Source organism: Mangifera indica, chromosome 9 (assembly GCF_011075055.1).
Source record: "Mangifera indica cultivar Alphonso chromosome 9, CATAS_Mindica_2.1, whole genome shotgun sequence".
Taxonomy (NCBI): Eukaryota; Viridiplantae; Streptophyta; class Magnoliopsida; order Sapindales; family Anacardiaceae; genus Mangifera; species Mangifera indica.
Genome location: NC_058145.1, coordinates 130,591 through 143,666, shown reverse-complemented (window position 1 = coordinate 143,666; position 13,076 = coordinate 130,591). Strand labels below are relative to the sequence as shown.

Genomic DNA, 13,076 nt, shown 5'->3' with positions numbered 1-13,076 from the left:
CTGATGATGGAGGATTAAATGAAGAAGGAGAATACGTAGATCATATGATAATAATAACAACTTTGGCTTTAAAAGATTCCGTGTCAAATGATTTGTGTGAAAACCCACAAGGAGAGGATAAGAAGCTTCTCTCATCTGCTTTTGCCTGCTCACAAACTAACAAAAAAACCACACCCCCTCTCAAAAGCTCGTGTGGGGGCACTGCACTGGCCGTCCATACCCTATAACACGCAATACTAGGCCTCTTCCTCTTATTATTTTACTCACAATTAGTCATAATGTATAGATATAGTATTGTTTAATATTAATTAATTGTAATCGTACTGTGTTTTATTTCAATTCCAAGCGCATATTTTAAGGGCCAGCAAGCTTAGCAACATGATATCATCGACCTTAATTAGAATGAGATAGACTTGAATGCACAACTAACAGGTTAATTTAGACACGTCAATTGGGCCGGATTGAACGGAGGTACGGCACGAAGCACGGAAAAAAAGCACGGCACGAGAAAGCCCGGCTTGACACTGTAGCATGCCAGGCTAGGCCCATGGGTCTACTGGGCTGGGCCTCGGGCTTTGATATTAAGCCCGTGGGCTGGCCCGGCCCGGCACTGTTTATATATATATATATATATATATATATATATATATATATATATATATATATATATATTTTTTTTTTTAATTTTAATTGGCAGATTTTCTGCCTTGTGCTGCTGCCTTCTGCCGCAAGGCAGAAGCCAAACAAGGCTTCTGCCTTGTAGCAGAAGCTTTGGCCTTTATTTTTTTTTAATTTTTAATTAATTTATTTATTTTATATAAACCTATTTAATTTTTCTTCATTTTCACTTCCATTTACAAATCTCTAATCTCAATTATTTTATTATATTTTCAATCTCATTTTTTCTTATTAATTATCTTTCAAAATATATCTAAATTCGTAAATAATAATTCTTTGTGTTTATAATTTTATTTTAATTTTATCATTACAAAATATTACAAATAGATTAAGTATTAAATGAATTCAATCTATTTGAATATTATTATAATATATATTTATTTATGTTTTATAATTTGAAAAATAATTTGTTTAAAAATTTTAAAAAATATTCAAAACCCGGCCCGGCCCGGCCCATTTATATATGGGCCGGGCCTTGGGCCTTCATATATTAATGGGCCGGCCTGGCCCGAAAGCTCATCACTGTTTGGGCTTTAGGCCCGGCCCGTTAGCCCGATGGGTCGAGCCTGAGCCAGCCCGGCCCGGCCCATCGACACCTCTAGGTTAATTGGATCACATACTGAAATTGGTATTTTTATAATAATAAAACTATATATATATATATATATATATATATATATATATATATTGAGTATATAATTAAGTAATATATTATCATATAATTTAATAATTTTTAATTACAATAAAATTATATATACATATTTTTTAATATATAAATGAATACATACATGATATGTTATCAGATAATTAAATAATTTTAAAATAATAATAAAATATTATACAATCATATAATAATATATTATATGTATACCATTTATATATTTAAAATTGTATACGTTAGCATTATTCTTTGAATTAAAGATAAAATAATTTTTAATTATATAATAATATCTTATATATGTATTTAAAAGTGTATATATATATATATATATATATAATTGCTAGTTAATTTCATTAATTCTTCAAGCATGCATATGCATGTACAGTTTGGTTGATGTAATCTTGTATCTGTTAATTGGAAGTTTAATGTCTTAAGAAATGAACCATGAACAAATAATAAGATAATTCTTAGCATTGTTTTCAGTTCCCATTCTTCTTATTTTCGTATGGATGCCAGTGGGGAGACCATTAATTCATTCTCCTGCGGTAACATCATACAAATCAAACAAACCCAATTCAATTCACATGTGAATAAAATAAACCCGTCCCGATGCATGGATGACAGCTTTTGGAAGAGGTCATCCGACTAGTGTAGTTGAAGATTATGAAGAGACGGGATGCTATGCATTTATATATTGAACCACATATATTATAATATAATCATATAGGGCATAATCTAGACAACACTATAGTTTATTGTCAGAAGATTTAAACTAAACAAATGAACATATAATTTAATACGTAGTTGATCAAATACAATCATTCCTTACTTTTCCTTGACGGTGGTGTAAGCTTCCCTTCCCGACATTCATACACTCTCTAGCATTTTAAACACCTTATTCAATCTAACCACTGATACCTGATAACAAGTCTTAAATTTTTTTGTATATTTCACATTTATAATAAGTACCCATTTGCATCAATTCTATTTCGTAATTGTTAGTGATTTTTTCCCATTATATTGTTAATTCTCACGTTCATATCCAGACTTGTACATTAAAAGGTGATTAAAAAAAATATATAAATGTAAGAAATTATAAGGAATACTCTGAAATTCAACTATAAAATTGAAAAATCAATATTGTAAAATCCAAATTAGAGTAGTCGGTTTAACCAATTCAATTTGAACCCATCAATGACCATTTTGAGTGACAATCCAATGGCTTTGACTCTTGGACTATATTAAATTGTGGTTCAATATTGGTTTGTGGGTGAATCATAAATTTACATGAAAATAAGTTGTCATAAATGATGAGAATAATGTTAAATATGATGAGATTGACATTAGGAGAAGTGAAAATGATAATTTATTTGTCAAAAGGAATTGTCAACAAGATAATCAACAACACAGAGAAAAACTAGAAGATATTAATTAACGTGTGGCTAGGATTTTTCGACCTTTCACATGATTTATATACACATTGGAGAAATTTGAACTTTGGTCCCTAAATGCATATCAATTTTGCACTAAATAAATATAATATACAATTACTCTTAAACAATTTATTGATTTGACTGTCGGTTGATTTGGAGTGACTCTTTGACCAGAGCAATATCCAGTCTAAATACAAAAACCATGATGAGAATGTGAACTATTGTTGGTGAAAAAAAGGGTTAGACTCGATCATGATAATAATAAAATGATACGTATTGGAGACTTAAACGGGGATGATGGGTCCATAGACACTATATGAAGGATTCTCGCTGCACTTTTATTTATAATCTCAAAGAGAAAAGAACACTTTTATCATTCAACAGGTGATGGCTTGAAGACAGGGCCCTGATTCATCATCTGAGAAATCTACCTGGCAGGCACACCTTCACACCCTACTTTTTCTTTTGTTTTTATATTTTTTATGTTTTAATTTCGTGACTTTAAATTTTCCTGCCATCCAAACGACTTTTTCTTTACTGTAATTTTGTTCTGTGTTGTGCTCTTTCTCTCTCTTCCCCTTTAATTCCTTTCCTTAAAATATAATTTTCATATCAGTAAAGACATATTCACCACTTTAATGATGACAACACTCAATCTTTGACTGGTTTGTCTTACTCTATGCTTATTTACAACTTCATTTTCCACACCCCAATTCTAATATTTACTTGAATAAAATCACATGCATGTTTTAAGCTGAATGAAACAAAAAAAAGAAGCAAAAATTTAGCATTTGTTGGTGTTAAAATACACGTTTGAAATAGAGAAAGATTGTAATTGCAACAAGGCTTGTGCAAGAATATAGGAAGAATATGCATGAATGATGAGTATCTATAGCTAACCACTGTAGATAAAAACAGCATATTCAGAAGTAAGTAAAAATATCTTATTCTGTTTGCCATCTTTCAATGGCTTTTAAATGTTTTACATATCAACAATGGAATGAGTTGAGTTATGTTCTATGTATCCAGTAGTTACTTTGAGAGAGAGAGTTGTAGGTTTCTTTTGCCGAAAGAACCTTTTATTATTGTCTTTACCAACCGTCCTGCACAATATTTGATAACAGGAACAATGGCTTCAAACTTATGTATGTGAAGGAGAACATACATTTGAGAAGCTTTTGTTTTGATTTGAATAAAGAGAGATTCCAACACTCTTCTTTGTCGCCAATATGCTCCTTGAGAAAAAGCAAAGTCGATCAGAAATATAATAAACTCAACTCAGCTAAACAGATGGACTAGCTACATAGGAGGACTAGGAGAGAATAAGTCTTACTCTCACATGGATTTCATCCTTTTTCCCCATAATTTATTCAGCTAGAGTGAATTAAAACGATAAATATATGTTAAGTATTGGAATTCTAAAGCCATGCAACCTTTCACACTATGTTAAAGGTTAAAGTAAAGGGCGATGATATTGAGATAGGTAAGCTGAAGGTGCAATGGTAGCTACAGTAAAATGGGTAATATTTTAAAGTTTTTTAACAAGTAAACCTGTAAAATTATCGAAAAATTTATATACAAATATAGAAAGAAGTTGGGAATTTGAAGTTCCAAAAATGTCGGCTGTGTATTTACAGATATGGATAGTATAGAAAAGAGAGAAAAGGCTGATGATAAATAGTTTGTCTTGTTAGCATGAGAAATGGCTTTCAGAGAGAAGATGGAATCTGGTCAAATATTGGTCCTGGATCATATTACATTTTCGGAGAAGCATTACATATTTGAAGCAAGATCAGTTGAGATTATAAATCAATTTCAAACATTTCTATGCTAATATTTCATTAACTTTGTTTGCCAGATTTTGAATTTAAAATGAATAATCCCCATCTCCTTCAATGTGAAGCTCTTAAATTGGGATGGATTTAAGCCAAACTAAATTTCAATCAGGGTTAATTCGAACTCGATTTAAATCTAATATGATTATTTTGAGCTTAAACCTAATTTAGACAAACTGATGATCAATAATGATGAAGAATGTGAATAATAATATTAGAGAATGAGAAGAATAACCAAAATGAAAGAAAAAAATCTTTAAAAAAAAAAATCTAAAAAAGACAAAAAATCACTAATGAGATAAGTTTTGATGTTGACATCAATTATGGGTTAAGCTTTAGAACAAAAAGTCGAAATTGCCCCAATTTAAGTTTGACTCATTTTAGCTAAATAGCAATTTAAGTTCGATCTAGGCTCATTCCTAAGTTTCTGAACTAAAAAAAGAAAGAGCTTTTATATTGGGTTGGGTTTTTAGATTTAGTGTTGGACTTCTCATTAGTCAAATGGCGGCCCAATCTCTTTAGAAGAGAAGAATAAAATTTATAAATTAATGGCGACCCAAATGAGAGCAACGGAGAGCGAGATGTCTGTACTGTTGAAGAGCGAGACATGGAGGTGGATAGTGAGAAAGACAAGGGACTCAAAGCCCTTCTTTTTTGCGTTCGCCACCGTGTGCGGTGTTGTTCCAGGTGTGATCGGCTACTGCGTCATGCAGTTTACCAATTCTCGTAACCCCCAGCTCGAAACCCAACTCCGCCAGACGGCCCGCCCCGATTCCCTCGTACGTTTCATTTTCATTCCATCAAAATTTCACCTCTTATTTACTCATTAAGGTTCCATCTATTAATTTTTAGACGAATCAATAAGGAATTAAGCAAAGCCTTTAAACAAAAGGTAGTTCAGATGGATTATTGGACCCTCAAAAAAAAAAAAGGGAATTAGGGTTTTATTTTGAATGAGTGAAGCGTTTTGCAGAAGAGAAAAAGTTGGTAACTTGATTTCATTTGGATGTGAAGGAATAGATCTTGTTAAATTAGTTTTGGTTTTATAATTCGAGATTATGAGATGAATAATACTACACTTATAAACTTTGCATTCAAATTGAAGAAAGCTGAAAGTTAAAACCTTGATGCAATTCATAAAGACAAATGACATGTACAAGCTGTGGGTACCATTGGTAAAAAAAATAGAACGTCATTGTGAGATTGAGTATTACTTTATTTTTAATTCAAAATTCCCTACAACATGATAATATGTCAGTTTTTTGGTAGTCATTTGTGCTCACCTTTCGTATATGAAGTATTATTGCTATATGTAGTTTGAGAATGTTGCATTATTCTTGTGTGCTCACCTTTTGTATATGATGCATTATTGCTATATGTAGTTTGTGAATGTTGCATTATTCTTGTGATTGTGGATGTTAAGTTATCAGTTGAGTACCCTATCCTTAAAAAAAAGTTACCAGTTGAGTAAGGAAACACTGGTATTTAACAGATCAATAGGGATGTATCTTGTAAAGTTACTTCTTACTTCTTAGACTAAAAATTCAAGGGATCAAGTAAGGGTTTTATACTTCTATTTAGTTCCTTTAGTATTGGATTCAGCTGTTGAAGAATAAAAGAGATGTTTGTTTTGGATAAATTGATATAATTTTTATCTGGATTGCTCGTGTTAACCATCATCCTTCACCAGGTTATTTGTTTGGATTTGGTTTGAATTTGTTCTATTTTTATTTTTCTTTCTTTTTGAAAGCATGCTCTTTGTTCTAATGGGAATGTCTTTAGTCTACCCTTTGTCAAGGGTAATGTGAATATTAATTACATATTGTTGGAATGTGAAATGACTGAATTTTGAAATTATTTTTGCTTTTCTTTGTTAAGATACCATTTGACTCAAAAGATTAACTATTTTTTAGTGACCAAATGCAATAACATGATCCAATAACCCCCCCAAAAAAAAGATAACATGATCCAAAAACTTGAGATGTCAGATTAGAGTCTAACATTAGTATCAAGCTTACTAACAGTGGTTATAACTGTGGAAGCAGAAGGGAGATTTTTTTTTTCTTTTTTTAGTTTACTCATTTAACGCACTACTGAGTTGCTCTTGTTCAGCCAGTTTTGGATCACCAAGTATTATTGGTCCTTCTTTGAGTTAGTTATTTACAGCTGATTGATTTGAATTTGGATCTTTTGCTTCTTTCTGAATGCATGTTCTTTCTCAGATAAAAATGCCTTGACAATTGTGTTATATATCACTTGTGAATTAGATGATGGGAAAGGTAAATCAAGAGAGACTAGCAGAGTACCTAGGGGAGCTGCAGCGGAAAGAGGATACAAATGACAGATATGTAGCTGCTTTGAGAGGAGAAACACTTACTAGAAAACCTTATGTGAGAATTCAACCAATTCCGAAGGAAAATACTACAGAAGCTGACAGGGATTCCAAAACTGACAAAGCTCAAAAGAAGTAGATTTGGGGATGGGATCTGTTGTTTTCGCAAATGCTTTCTGTATTGAAGGTTTCACATACCTTGATAAAAATCTAAAAGGTCAATTGTTAGATGTTATGCTAAATTTTGTGGATTGTGCGTGTGATGGAATAATTCAATGTTTAGCCTTTGTTGGCAGTTTTTGTTTTTTTTTTTCGGAATGTTTACCGGTATTGTTTTTTTCCCTCAGAACAATCTGCCTTTGTATCACATTATTTTTGTTATATTATACATTTTGTCCTTTTAAATGGATTGCGGTTGTGAAGCCTTAAGCTTGTTAGCTGATATTTCAGGACTTGCAAACTTCTGTTTAGTTTTACAAGCATGAGATGTTTAATAAAGTGCTATAACCAGATAGCCCATGAAGTGGATGCGAGGCCTTTTTTTCTGTAATTCAGTGGCATCTGCAGTATAACATTTGCTGCATTTATGTAAACAATTTTGAGAGCTTTATTGATACTTAATTCTGCAAATTTCTTTTATTTTTCCCACATCGTTTGCTTCTTTTTCTCTTTTATTTATTTTAAACATGGAACCTGTTACTAAACAAATCTTTTATTGAAGATACATATGGTAGAAACCTGAAAGCACAATTCTCAAACCTGCAAAGAAAGAACACAGAGGCATACAAGTGCACAAATCAGGGTTAGAAAACAGAAATTTACAAAAAAAAAAATTCACAATTCTCAATCGTGAAAGCACTGTTGTCTCCCAAGCCTAACCCGTTTGAGCTTCCTTTGGATCAACTATTAAGAATATAGCCTCAGGCGATTGGTGATCCTCTGGCGGCATATGGGACAGTTTGTTACTCTTGACCCACAGTCTCTACAAGTCTGAGTTTCAAGTAAAATTTAACTCAAAATTAAGGCATTAAGGAAGAGAAACAAAAACCAAACAATTATAGTACTGTAACTCACCATGTGTCCACAACCGAAGGCTAAGTCCTTTGGACTAGTCAAGCAAATCGGACAAGCCTACAATCAAGTTGGAAAATATGAGAAAAGTACCTCGGTATTATCAGAACTTGAAAGATTTAAAAAACCAATTGTGATTCAGAATGAAAAGAAACTTAAGTGTGATTCTCCTCCTCCAAGTTGACTAAAATATAAATTCCTACTATCAAATTACTCGTGACAATTTATATCCTCACATCTTTTCATTATTATACCTGGGTTCGATCATCTATTGCAGGTGATGATGCAGTGGTGCTTACTTCATGCTCTAGTGGAGCACGACGACTGTAAAGAACAGGAGGAGGGCGGGGAACTATCTTTGGTGCTCTCCCTGTTCTACGCCTATCGTCCAATGAGATACAACATAAGCAAATACCAGAAAGTTGTTCTTATTTGACTTTGATGCAAAGCTTCTGTAAAATAATATTCATTCTGCATTTGTAGATGGAATATAAAAGATTTAATGATCCTTACTTGAGTAAACCGAATTCCATGGCTGCTCTGTACTGCAAGGGAATCTCCATTAGGGCAGCAAGAGCAAAAGCTGTTTCTTTCTCAGAAGGACTTGATTGTTTTGACATAATGGCAGTGAAATTAACAAACTGCAGGCAAAAAGAATACATAAATACAAAGCATAATGTAAATCAGAAAGCTTTTGAGGTTAGTTGTCTGCTGTCATTGCAGCAACTAAGTACCTGAAAATTATCAAATTCCCGTGCCGGGATCTTGTCATCAAATTTCCTCATGTCTTCCCAAGGTCCATCCCCGACACCAACAAGAATAATGGAGAGTGGATATGAACTGGATGTAGGATATCAAACATATTCCATATTAAGTACAAAAAATGCAGTGCTAAATTTACATAACTTGTTCTTCAAAGCAAGACTCTACCTTGCATCAACAATAGACTGGATTGTTTGCTTTTCTTGTGGACTAAGTTCTCTAGGATGTGTATCGACACTCCTAGTCACCTTCACGGTAAAAGAAAACACAGTGATAAAAAAGATGTAAGTGGTGCACAATTCTGTGAGACAGGCAGAGATACAGGACTTTAGATTCAACCTGGCCATCTGCAACTATAACCAATACATGGTACTGCCCGCCACTCTTCTCTACAATGTCGATTGCAGCTTCAATCACCGGTGCATAAGAAGTTGGCCCTTAAAACAAATACATTATACTTATTAAGCTGTCATTTTTCAGATAAGCAAATCATTCTATTCATTTGATCATAGAGAACTAACCTGAAAGTCGCAAGCTTGGAACTATCTTTCGGTAGCATGATAATACTTCTTCAAAACCATGGCAAGGAGTATGATCACTGTGAAAACTAAACACTTCTTGATCATGTGTTGTTGCTGTTATGAAAAAACAAAAAATTAGATTCATTCTTTTGATTGGGAGAGAAAGAGTCAAAAGATTAACCTTGTAGAGGAAATAAACAACACAACTTACCATCACCAAAGCCAAAACAAGGGATCAAGTTGTCTTCATCAAAGGGGGCAATTGTCTTTCCAATTATAGAGATCGCTGTTTCATATGGATTAGGGGTGTCTCCAATGGCATGAAGGCTCCGATTATTAAATGATATTTTGCCTTTAATAATAACATGAATGCATTAGTTTCAATAGAAATACATAGTAAATGCATGAGCTCAAAATATTTATTAAACATGAACTAATGCCAAATTTTGGAGAAATTTGGAAATACTTGACTTGCATTAACATGACATGCTTTCCTTGATTGATCTTACATTGATACAATGGATGTACTTATTTTTTGTTTCCTAAGTTTAAATGTTCAATTTCCCTAGGGGTTGCACGAATATGAAAAAGAGATGTGCATGCGTGCTCTCTTTTAAGATGAAAGGACTTCAGTTTCACTCAAATTAACCATATTCCGGGAACAATAATGTATACCAGTCCATTCATTGCTTTTTGTGAAATCGATTCCAAGAATGAGATTGGAAGATTCTAATCCAGCATCCCTCAAGGCTATTGTTACCTGAAAACAGGATATACCATTTCTCAAGCTTCAGAAACTCATTAACATGACTTGTATAACTTTTAAGTAATATAATTTTTGTAGGAAACCAGTATGGAAAATGATTAGCAAAAAGAGAATGAATTTCCGATGCAGAATACAAGGAATGTCGAGAGTTGTTGGCTTTATATATTTTGTAAGAACTAGAAAACCAGACCGTATGCAAGAATCTCATAATGCTAACACTAGGCCTTCTTTTATTAGTGTACGGCATATAAGATTCCTAGATAAGTGGGTGGTGTTTTCAGTCAAGAAACCCAAAACTTGGCACAAAATTTATGCTCCCTCTCAATTTTTAAAACCATTTTCTACTTTACAATTAGTTGATGGTTATAAATATTTGTATTGGTTTGGGCTATCATTGTGATTAGTGCTGCAATCGAATTGAACCGAGTATCATTGAACTCAAACTTAACTAATAAAATTACAGTAAAACATCTTCACTCATATTTATTAGTTATCCTCCTATATTCAAGATTTGGTGTGGGTTTATGTTCAAAATTTAAAAGCTGACGGGATCAGATATAAAAGTACAGGGGGAATTGTAAAAAGCCGCAAGCTAGTGGGCTCATTAAGCCAAGAAAAAATAAGGTCAAGATTGGCTTGACAATAACAGAGCCAGACTAGACTCAATTCATTTGAAACCCTAATTGTGATGCTATAGAATTCTCTCATGTGGTGAGTCCTAAATAAGCCCTAGACAAGGACTTGTAGCAAAGGGATTAGAATGGAAGAACATCCTTGTGATAAGATCAAAGAATTAAAAAGGAGAATACCCATAAAGAGAAATGCAATAAATTATTAAACAAAAGAAGAAAAAGAAAAGAAATGGTGATTAAAATGGATCCCACGTGATTCACTATTAGCAAACAAGTAGTCCAACAAGCACTCACATTTGAAGATAAGAGAAAGACCATTAATTACATGACAGCACTTTCCCACTACCGAAAAACCAAACCGTGTTGACTTGACTGAAAACGTGTTTCTCACCTAACCAATTATAACACGATGTAAGTTTATCTTTGCCCTTGTTATGAAGGTTTTAAATAGTTTAATTTGTTTTTTAGGCTGTTATTTTTGTCGAAAAAGATGAGTATAGGCTGTTATTTTTTAATAAATCCTCTTGATAAAAAGACTTATATTGTTAATATATATGTTTACTTTTTAAAAAAAAAAAAAAATTATAATTCCAGCAAAAGTTTGGCCAACTAAACACTAGCATTAGATTGGGATAATCTTCAAATATTGAGTTCATAATAATATGATAAGTAAAATTGGATTGGAACTGAATCAAAGCTTGTTCTAACTGATAAAATAATATAACTAAAAAGATGAACAATTTTATTAGAAGAATAATCAGTAATACAGGCATTGGGTGACACCATATATGTACTCAATTATTGAACAAAGAGATAAAGTTGAAGATGACAGCATTGGGTGAAAATACTCTATCCTGTCATATACATACATACATATATCATATCAAATTGCATTATTAAATGCATGATATGGATATATATCTACCTTTCTATCCGAGAACAAACAACTACACTACTCCACAACATTGAAGAAAGAAAGCAAAGACGAAAGTCAAGAGAAGAGAAATATGAACCTCTTCAAGGGTTGTGAAATTGTCAGGGATAAAAGAATACTTGTTCTTTATGTTGTTGCTCCTCTTCATCTTTGGACCAGTACCACTCACGGTTACAGAGGTTGATGGTTGTCGTGACATGCTGCGATTTGTGCTAATAATTTCAGATTTCCCTCTAGAACTTATGTGACTGCTAGTTGTCCTGCGATTTAACTCGGGGTTACTGTTGTTAATTGGCTGCTGACGCTTATGGATGGCAAAAACGTTGCCCATACCATCTTCCTTCACATGTATAAAAACTGCAAACAAAGCTAATACGGAGATTATATAGACGAGAAAAAGTAAAAGAAAGATGCAAAGGGAAGAAGAAGCTTTGGCCCTCAAGAAGATGCTTAATTTACGTGCGAATAATGCTATCTTTGAGTCTACCAAAGAATCTGAAATATTGAGACACCGAAAGCTCAAAGGTGCAGAGAAGCCAGTAACTCTAGTTACCAGAGGCTACCCCTTGTAAAGTCTCAACCATATTTTTAATGTCAAGTGATGTTCATGATCATATTAATTGTATATATATATTATTACTCAATAAAAGTTTAAAAAAAAAAAAAACATGAGGGGTATTATAGTTATTTTGGGGCCAACACAGAGGAAGTGGAGGAAACATGTAGAACAATGGATCAATCCATTAACCCAAACTTCCATTCTCAATTCCTTGAGCATGAAAAATGGTATGCTGAAGATGGTTTTGGAAGTTTGTAGTGTTAAAACAATCTTTTTTCGAACAAGAAAATATTCGCAGCTCCAACACACACACACAAAAAAAAAAGTAGAGCAGTGAAATCAGACCAAAAGGTATTAGATAGTTGACACTTACCACATGCGAATGAGAAGTAAAGAGATCTGTTAAACCCAGCTGCTGGAGACCTTGCAAGGTAACCCCAACTCTTAACTCAGTCCCACCTACCCCTGTACTTTGTGGAATTTTGCCACAAGACTGGCAGCCATTACTTAATACAAAGACTGGGGCAGCGCTACTGAGTCTGTTGCACATTTATGTTTTCACCGATTAAAATATTACAAACACTTGTGAGAGACCTTGACTTGTGGAGAAAAACATAGAGGAAAAAATTTTTTTCCAAGGCAAATACTCACTATGTCATGGTCAATTTCAATTATTCAAAATAAGCAACAGCTATCTTGCAAGCATGAAAGATAAATTTTTTTTATGGGTATATTGCATATTTGATTTTACACCAGTAAAAGCAGCTATTGGAATCTGAGAATAAAAACAAATTGAGGCATTTAGAATATTATCTGGTCTTTAAGTCAGGCATGAGGAAGCTCAGTTCCACTATAACTAAATTTGCTTTGCTTGGAGCATCGAGTTCTTCTG

The 13,076-nt window shown here is 33.1% G+C and overlaps 2 protein-coding genes across 4 annotated transcripts; one reads left to right on the top strand and one right to left on the bottom strand.

Annotated features, from left to right (window-relative positions):
• Nucleotides 1–5,140: 5,140 nt before the first annotated feature.
• On the top strand, nucleotides 5,141–7,344 carry LOC123225545. The gene is made up of 2 exons (XM_044649556.1): nucleotides 5,141–5,386; nucleotides 6,875–7,344. The coding sequence occupies exons 1-2, from the start codon at nucleotides 5,156–5,158 to the stop codon at nucleotides 7,076–7,078; spliced, it is 435 nt and encodes a 144-aa protein (XP_044505491.1). The 5' UTR covers nucleotides 5,141–5,155; the 3' UTR covers nucleotides 7,079–7,344.
• A 289-nt stretch (nucleotides 7,345–7,633) lies between these two features.
• LOC123225544 (E3 ubiquitin-protein ligase RGLG4-like) lies at nucleotides 7,634–12,692 on the bottom strand. Of its 3 annotated transcripts, none has more exons than XM_044649554.1 (12): nucleotides 12,558–12,692; nucleotides 11,705–11,994; nucleotides 9,969–10,053; nucleotides 9,505–9,645; nucleotides 9,294–9,407; nucleotides 9,112–9,209; nucleotides 8,941–9,020; nucleotides 8,745–8,850; nucleotides 8,524–8,651; nucleotides 8,265–8,391; nucleotides 8,014–8,070; nucleotides 7,634–7,929 (listed from the first exon to the last, which is right to left on the bottom strand). In XM_044649554.1, exons 2-12 carry the CDS (start codon nucleotides 11,954–11,956, stop codon nucleotides 7,846–7,848), a joined length of 1,272 nt encoding a protein of 423 aa, XP_044505489.1. In that variant the 5' UTR covers nucleotides 11,957–11,994; nucleotides 12,558–12,692; the 3' UTR covers nucleotides 7,634–7,845. The 3 variants fall into 3 exon arrangements, with proteins under 3 accessions (XP_044505489.1, XP_044505490.1, XP_044505488.1); XM_044649555.1 differs by having other exon boundaries at nucleotides 11,705–11,982; XM_044649553.1 differs by lacking the exon at nucleotides 12,558–12,692 and having other exon boundaries at nucleotides 7,634–7,698; nucleotides 7,819–7,929; nucleotides 11,705–12,263.
• Between the last annotated feature and the right edge of the window lie 384 nt (nucleotides 12,693–13,076).

What these genes read in the sequence shown, in the direction of transcription:
- LOC123225545 (XM_044649556.1), top strand. Translation starts at nt 5,156, where the DNA reads ATGGCGACCCAAATGAGAGCAACGGAGAGCGAGATGTCTGTACTGTTG. An exon ending in CGGCCCGCCCCGATTCCCTC is followed by an intron (nt 5,387 to 6,874) that starts GTACGTTTCATT and finishes CTTGTGAATTAG; the next exon opens with ATGATGGGAAAGGTAAATCA.
- LOC123225544 (XM_044649554.1), bottom strand. Translation starts at nt 11,956, where the DNA reads ATGGGCAACGTTTTTGCCATCCATAAGCGTCAGCAGCCAATTAACAAC. An exon ending in TCCAAGCTTGCGACTTTCAG is followed by an intron (nt 9,210 to 9,293) that starts GTTAGTTCTCTA and finishes ATTTGTTTTAAG; the next exon opens with GGCCAACTTCTTATGCACCG. An exon ending in GGGAATTTGATAATTTTCAG is followed by an intron (nt 8,652 to 8,744) that starts GTACTTAGTTGC and finishes TTTTGCCTGCAG; the next exon opens with TTTGTTAATTTCACTGCCAT.